This window comes from Hyperolius riggenbachi, chromosome 3, assembly GCF_040937935.1.
Source record: "Hyperolius riggenbachi isolate aHypRig1 chromosome 3, aHypRig1.pri, whole genome shotgun sequence".
Classification (NCBI taxonomy): domain Eukaryota; kingdom Metazoa; phylum Chordata; class Amphibia; order Anura; family Hyperoliidae; genus Hyperolius; species Hyperolius riggenbachi.
The window spans coordinates 335,711,574-335,720,230 of NC_090648.1; the positions used below are offsets into that span (position 1 = coordinate 335,711,574).

Here is an 8,657-nt window from a genome sequence, read left to right on the forward strand (position 1 = left end):
TGCCCTAACATGCACTTTTATCTATTCAGGCAAATACGTTTTTAAAGCGATCCTGATCAAATGACGGAAAAGTTATGAACAGGCTGTAAACTTTACATGTATAATATCGACGGCGCAGAGAGAGCCGCAAATATGAATCAGTAAATAATTCTGATTGTAAAATACTGGTTAAGTCTTTACCCACACATGAGCCCTGCTTCTCAATACCTAACCCTAGCCACCCCCCCCCCTCTGATGATGCCTAACCCTAAGGACCGCCACCAATGCTTGACCCTAAAGATCCCACCACTGATGCCCAATCCTAAGGACCCCCACTGATACATAAGCCTATACCCTCTGCACCCCCATCGATGCATACGTGTTAGTACGCCAGTGAGTTGGGTGCCAGGAGAGCCGAATGATGGCTCTCCCTGCTGCTGCAAAACTCCCTGGCACTGGTGGCATTAAATACTATTCCCCCTCTGAGTCGTCACAACCCAAATTACTGTAACTCGTAACATTGCTGCTATAGGGTGTCTGGTTTTGCTGCCTGGAGGTAGCGGCCTATATGGCAGGTAATGTGGGCACTATCTTAGTTGCCTATGTTAATAGCTGCCATTAGTGCAAATTGTTCCTGAAATTATACGTATTTTTTATGCAAATGTATGCAGTTTGAAAACAGACCAACCAATTTAAACTCAGGTTTAAATTGATTTGTCCATTTTCAAGCTGCATATATTTGCAAGAATTATTATCAACTCAGAATTTGCATATCTGTGATCATCCCTATCAATTACAGGTAATTTGGCCACTTGTGGCAGCCAGTGGTGCTCATCCGGATTCCAGATATCCAAACTACCCAGATAATCCGAACTTTTTCCACTATCCGAATTTCGAATAGCAATTCGGATATTTTTTAAAATCCAAATAGCACTATCCGACAAACTCGGATTTCCTATCTGAAATCTGGGTGGATAGTTAGTTCAGATATCCGAGCAGAAGCTAAAAGAGAGAGAGAGAGAGAAAGAGAGAGAGAGATTAGAGAGAGATTAGAGAGAGATAAGAGAGAGAGATATATATATTAGAGAGAGAGATAGAGAGAGAGAGACCTCTGAAAGGGATTTTGACCATTTGAAGAGACTTTGGAAGCATTTTAAGCCATTTTCAGGTCACTTCCGGTTTTCTATTCAAATCCGGCCGGACATTGGGTTCGGATATCCGAGTTTACTCGGATACCAAAAAGTTTGGATTCGGATATCTGATTCAGATCTGGATATCTGGGGATCCGGATCGATTCGGATTTTGAAAAGTGGTATCCAAGCACCCCTGGTGGCAGCACCCATATTACCCAGGTGCCTCTGGTGCTTAAATAAACTGCTTCATACTATACAGCCTTGAAACCTCAGCTGCACAAGCTGCTACTACTAGCAAGTCTCTGCTGAATGTGATTTTTAGCTGGACGGGCTTGTGCAGAGTTCTAGCCATGCTATGTAATATGACTGCCCCCCCCCCCCGCCAAAACTCTTCCATGTTAACCACACCTACTTCAGTTACTCTGGTGATTCAATTTCCACTATTACCAAGGCCAAGCAGATATCAGTTGAAATTGAGGCAGATAGTTGGTAGCTAAACATCTGTCAGAGTGTAGAGCTGCATTAGTGACAGGAGAGAACTCTTTCAAGGTAGTAAGGCTGCATTGTATGTTACCTTACTGCCAGATGAGAATGCAGTGACATAGTCCTATATGTGCAGCTCTCTTTCTAAGAACACGCTAAACCTACCTAGGGGCATAGCTAAGGGTGGGCAAGGGGAGACATATGTCCCTGAGTGCAGTGATTTAGGGGCACTCACGGAATGCTTGCTGCTGCTGGCAGCCTCTCTACCATGTTGCACAGAATGAACAATTATCCTCTGGCCTCTTTCACCCTGACCCACCGGAGAAAATAGATACAGCAGTGGAGGAGAGCATGCCTGGCTGGGAGTCTGGGACTGGGAGAAGCCCGCTCCCTGCCTGAAAGAAGCCCACCCCCCCACCAGAGAAATTGAGCTGAGGAGAATGTGTGGCTGGCTGGGAGTGTGGACAACGCTGTCTACCCATGTAAAGGAAAGCTACTGTGCATGCAGCAGCCATTAGTTCTGGGTCAAAAGTCTTGACTAGACCATCTGGAGGGCACAGGCGTCAAAGGAGGGCATTACAAGCACCGTGGCCTACCACGGGCAAGGGGGCACTAAACCGGTCTTTGTCCCCAGGCGCTGAAAACCCTAGCTACACCTCTGAACCTACTACCTAAAACTTCATAGTTTCAGATTCTACAGGACAGTGGTAAAACATGCCTAGGTAAACTATACGGTTATAGACTTGCATGAATGGCATATAGGGCTGCAGGATTAGTACCTATAGTTCCTATTGAGACCCTTTAATAAGCAAAGAAAATGCAATTCCAAGCACCAACTTCACACTTCATTTTACCAGCCCTGATTTAACACTTCAAAAAAATAAAAAAAAATGGCTAGATCTGTCATATATTAGCACTCAATGCTAAACATGCAAAGTTCAAGGTGCCTCTTGCCTCAGTAAGACCTTTAATGCAACAAATGAACTATTGGTCCATTACAACTGTGTGTGTATTATTCTGCTTATCTGCTTTGTTGAACAATGTCTTCATGTGGTGCTTATTTTTCATTATTCAGTATGAGAGAAGAGACTTCTACATCTAAAGGTGTCTAGAGAGCAGATATGGTTACAAGGCATAGTAATAGCAAAACTCCACATGTGGTCTATATTTAACACACTTCTCTTGGGAGACGATGCTGAAAAATGCTGCTGTTGCATCTGTTTAACACATATATAATATATGATGTTAATGGATTGTGTGCATTATCACTTATCATTATGTATGCACACATAATAATGATGGTTACATTCTATTTATTTTTTTCAGTGGATCCAGGCTTCTGTTTAATTAGCACTTTCTATGTGCTCTTTAGAGAACTCAGTCATACCGAAAAAGCAGAAAGCCATTTTAAAATAATGTACTACTTAGGAAAAAATAATCTGATACTAGATAAGGGGGAAAAAAACTAATTTTATCAGTCAATTTCCTGTTACGAGGATCAGTTTGCCACTGTGATTCTCATCAGGCTAGATCAAACTGCATTTTCTGTGACTGGCTTATCTGAACCAGGTGCCAATATACCAGTCCTTGAAATTTTGAATCAGTTCACTAAACTGTCTAAAGTACTATACCCACTGCACGATTTCTATGATGATTTTATGCTGACCGGCAATTTTTTGAGGGATGAGCGATCAATTCCGTGATTTTGCATCATGGGTACAGGGGCGCAATTACATGAACAAGATTAGGTGGTGCGCAGCGATAATGGCTGCCATGGCACATCAGATCTTTAAGATCCCCAAAACGCTGCACAAAGTACTGCAATCGCTTGATTTTCCATTCACACCCTTTGTGTGCCATCGCAGGTACCCGCTGGGTACATTCTTTATCTTCTATGTTTATTTTCAGTTCAGGTTTGCTTTAAGGAAAAGGCTAACAACATTTAATGTCATATGGTTTTTGTCACATGTCCATTGTAGAGAAACACCACATCCAGACAAAGTATACAGGTGGATAAATGGCAGTTTCTACACACAGTGATAATGTAATGCACAGGGCTTGCTACTTTCTCCAGTCTTCATTGTAACCGAATGTATGGTTCGCATAAATAGGATATTATTAACAATACATTCTTGTTTCCTTAGCGTGCGGAACTGTCAGTATAAGCAATGCCCTTGCACAAATCTATCTTGCACACATCTGCAATAGCAATGTAATGTAATAATAAGAGTATATGCTGCTTTTGCTAAATGACAGCTTGCTATATAGTATATTCCCTGACATTTCATGTAAACAAAATGCTTTAGTAGTGAATGAGTGCAACATTTGCTGACTTGTATTATCTTCTTGATGAAGCAAGGGACCGGCTGCAGATTCATTTTCTTGGTGATTTCCCTGATGGACACCTCTAGACTGCCATGGTCAGGAGTTGGCACAATAACCCCTGGGAAGAGGTCAGAAATGATGCTATCAAAAAGCGGAACATCATGGGACAAAAACTGTAAATTGAAAATAACAAGAAGAAAAGATTAGAAATGCTCAACACCCTGAAAGTAAAAATAAATAACTATGCCCTTTACATCACTCTGTAAACACTGCATCTAAGCAGAATTCTTATAGAACAAGAGAAGAAAAAATAAATAAAAACGGTTGAAAAACGGCATACAATAAAGGCAGGCAGACTGTGATGTGCGAACCAACCTTGTCACAAAAAGAAGGAAGCTTACCTCCTTGGGTAGCCACGTGATAAAGGACGTTCTATCATTCATTTAAAAAAAGGGTTCACAAGTGACTGTGTAACAGCGCCAGGTAGTGCCGACAGGAAAATTATTGGTAGATTACTTTACCAATATTTTACTAATGACTAATCCGGCCCCCATTCTCCCACTATTCAGCCCCCCGGCCCCCATGCCTAACACCCCCCCCCCCTCCCCACACACACACTTACTTCCTTACACTTATACCAGCACCAAAATGACTGCTTGCAGTAGCCAATTTTCTACAATATGTATAGTCGATCATTTACACAGATGTCTATTATACAGTACAAGATTATAGTTTAGATGTATGCTTTCTGTTTAGATACACTTGTCCATAAGCAAAAGTGTGTGTATACAACACAACACATATACAGTCAGGGGCGTAAATAGACATCACTGGGCCCCCCCCCCCCGCGAAACTTTGGATGCCCCCCCGTCAAACTTTGGATGGGGCCCCCCACCCCACTCGCTTTCTGCACAGGAAAACTGAGGACCAATGTGTTTTCCCCATGCAGATAAAAACACTTAGACTTAAAGGAAATGTCAGGCAATCTATGCTACCCCCAGATCTACTTAGCCGGGGCTTCCTCCAGCCCCTTGCAGCTGACAAGTCCCTCGTTGCAGCTCTGCTCTCAGTACATACATACACACACAGCCGTATTATATTACTACATGAGAGCACATGCTATGTGGAGGAACAACAATGACATGCTGAACATAAGATATAGTATTCTCTGAAACTTTGGCAAAACATTCAGAATGTCACTGATTGATACTCTTATTACGGGATCTTGGACTCAGTATGAGACAACAAGCTCTCAATGAAGCAGCAACAGTAAGAGCCCTTTTCCACTATGAAATGCGATCGCGATTGCGATCGCGATTCTAATCGCGATCGCAATCGCGTTTCAATTTCCACCATGCGATTGCGTTTGCGATTGAGCTACTATACTCATTATAGTCCAGCTCAATCGCATACAAAACGCGGCAGGACGACGATTGCGCTTTTACCAAAATCGCATCGCAATCGGATCGCACTAATGGAAATTGCTGCTGCAGTTTCCATTAGTTTAATGTACCTTGCGATTTGCGATCAGAAGCAAATCGCAAATCGCAGGCTAGTGGAAAAAGGCCCTAAGACATCAATCTCCACTCTGCTGTGTTGTAAAAGTAATTAGAGGCCATAAGGTAATTAGCATGTGTGATAAGAATCTAGGAATCCTTTCAGAGTGAAAAAGGGAAAGTCTACAACTTTTTTTCAAAATGTGACTCCGTTCTTTGTTAGGTTGTACATGCAGTCATCAGATCTTTGCAGCAGTGAGAGACAGATTTTTTTTACGAACCCTAGGGAGCAGGGATAGTGTATAAATTCCAGAGTGTGTATGAGTCCTTATCTTTGTGGTGGACATATGCAGTCAATATAACAATGGTCCGAGAGCAGAATACGTTTTTTTCTCTCGGTGCCCTTAGCTGTCAGTCTCAAAATTTTCCCCCATGGGCCCCCTGTGGCTTCTGGGCCCCCCTGCGGAGGCATCTCTTGCAGGGTCTATTGTTATGCCCCTGTATACCGTATATCTGTGGACTGTCCAAGGTATATCAGCTGAACAGGTGGTTCTTCCCTGGGTTATCATGCACTAATTTGAGTGAATTTCTCCAGAGGTGAAGAACCATAGGCGTAACAATAGGGCCTGCAGCCCCTGCTTCCGCCGGGGGGGGGCCCGCTCAGGGCTGTTTTGGGGGACTGGAGGGGACGCAGCATGAGGGGAAAGGCATGACGGTCCCCACCTCCCTCACCTCGGGCTCTCCCCTCTGCGCTCCCCTCCAGCTTAAATTAGTGTCCGGGCAGCGGGCAGATACAAACCTTCCTTGCGTTCCACCGGGAATGATCCTCTATCTAGCGTTTGACGTCACTTCCTGTATAAACAGGAAGTAGCATCAGACACTAGAGGTAGGAGTATCCGCAGTGGAACGCAAGGAAGGTATGTATCTGCCCACTGCCCAGACACTAATTTAAGCTAGAGGCGAGAGCCCGAGGTGAGGGAGGGGGGACCTCCCCGCCAAGTGTGGCCATGGCTTTCCCCTCATGCTGCGTCCCCTCCAGCCCCCCAAAACAGCCCTGAGCGGGCCCCAGGGGGGCCCGTCAGAATCTCTGCAGGGGGGCCCGGTGGCTCCTAGTTACGCCCCTGTAAAGAACGCTGGATTACAAATAGTTATTTCCCTAGTCATTGCATTAATATATGATTCATCAGGAGCTAAAGAGCCACAAACTAATAAAAAAAAAGACTTAACGTGGATCCGAGATAAACTTTTACTTTTACTCATTGCATAATTGTGTTCCTTTCATATAGTTTATAGGGCATTCCTCAAGCCAAATACTTTTTTGTTTTGTTTTAATACTCTAATTCCCTATAAACTAAACAAGCCTTACCCCCAGCTTCTCCAAAATGCCTTGGCACTTTGAGAGCCATGTAGCAAGGGCTTATGGGAGCTCAGTCTGGGCAGGAGGAGGAGGAAGTTACTAGCCAGAGATTTCAGAGGCAAGGGGAGTGAAGTTTTCACAGGCTGGGGGCTGGAGATACAGATCAGCTTGCCTGTGTGTAATGTGACAAACAGAACATGGCCGCTATCATTGTTCTACAGGAATAAATAGTGATAAACTGTTTGATGCTGTTTACAGCTAGATTTGCTGTGTAAACTATCTAAACATTGGATAAAATATATAGACAAGTTACTTGTTATAGTTAGTTCGGATTCGCTTTAACTCTCTGTGCATTTAATATGGCATCTAAATACTGTGCGTAAAATGTTTACTGCTTATGAGTTTATTTAAGTATTTATATAGCGCCAACATATCACACAGCGCTGTACAGAGTATATATTGTCCAATCACTAACTGTTCCTCAGTGGGGCTCACAATCTAATCCTTACCATAGTCATATATTTATGTATGCATCATAGTCTAGGGCAAATTTTTACGGGGAAGCCCATTAACTTAAATGTAAATGTTTTTGGGATGTGGGAGGAAACCAGAGTGCTCGGAGGAAACCCACGCAGACACGGAGAGAGCATACAAACTCTTGCAGATATTGACCTGGCTGGGATTCAAATCAGGGACCCAGCATTGCAAGGTGAGAGCGCTAACCACTACGCCACCACTTTACACTTTACCATAGTTAAAAAATATACCCCACAACCATTGGGTGTCTTTTTTTTTGCATGTGGCTCTGTAGCTTCTCATGAGTCATCTCTATAATAACCAGTAATCCCTCAATTCTTTTTAAGATTCCACCACCCGTGATGCAAAGTCCCCAATGCCCGCGGGTGTGTGCCCTTTCCCATCAACTTCCCCCTTCCGCAACTAGACAGCTGTTGTAATATGCACATGCATCACTGCATCCATACCATATTACAACTGCCTTTAAATATATTAGCTGTCCACTCTATGTATGTGTGTCCATCCCAGAGACAGCCCCTTCTGCCCTTCCATGCTGTGATTGGCCACGGTGCTATTTGGATGCGGCGGAATGGTGCGTGTGACAACCAGAGTGGTGGCACACACTCACTCCTGGCCCTGTGCAGTGGCGTAGTGCCCACTCACCAGCTAGTACTGATACAGTGTGTAGAGCAGTGATGGAAGCATATGCTGGATATACCTACTGGAGAAGGAAAAAAGTTGATAAATAACAGTGCTGGCAGTCATGAGGGGTGAGGTCTGTCTCAAGAGGCACATCAGTCTGCTGGACTGCATACAGGCTCAGGTTTACTTCACAGGAGCCTGAAGGCACAGATTTCCTGGCACCCTAGACTTTGCCTTCCATGAACCTACACACCCCCACAAAACTGCACTGAGAGTGTGCTGGCTGGCCCAGCTGTCACTTCTTCCTTACTTGCCTTGCCCGTCATATGTAGCTACAGGTGTCCCTTAGTATTGGTCCCCCGGTTGTATGGGGGCATTGGGAAGCCTCCTCGTGGCGCTCCTGGATGGTGCTATTGTAGCATGAACTAATTCCCGCAGGGCAACCGCTTTGCAGCATTGGTTTTGGACCCTGCATAAGTTGGCATGCGAAAGCGAATGCATATTTGCATGAGCATTGCCTCATGAATAGCCAATTAGGCCAAATTTGCTTAGCCAGATATGTCAGGTGTTCACTTGGTGTTTAATGCACACATTCAATTCTTTGTGTAGTGGTCCCTTAGTATTAGTTAGCCAGAGCTTTCCACAGTATTAAGTAGCTAGAGGTGCCCCCAATTATTAGGTAGCTAGTGGTGCCCCCAAAGGGAGATCTGGTCAGTGGAACGGTGA

The 8,657-nt window shown here is 44.2% G+C and overlaps 1 protein-coding gene across 1 annotated transcript in view; it reads right to left on the reverse strand.

The window, feature by feature from the left end:
- The window catches only part of LOC137562326 (dynein axonemal heavy chain 3-like), a 1,996,682-nt gene that overhangs the window by 1,030,190 nt on the left and 957,835 nt on the right, over nt 1–8,657 (reverse strand). Inside the window, exon 35 of the mRNA XM_068273663.1 lies at nt 3,929–4,093. Within this exon, the coding sequence (XP_068129764.1) occupies nt 3,929–4,093 (165 nt within the window). The remainder of the gene's footprint in view (nt 1–3,928; nt 4,094–8,657) is intronic.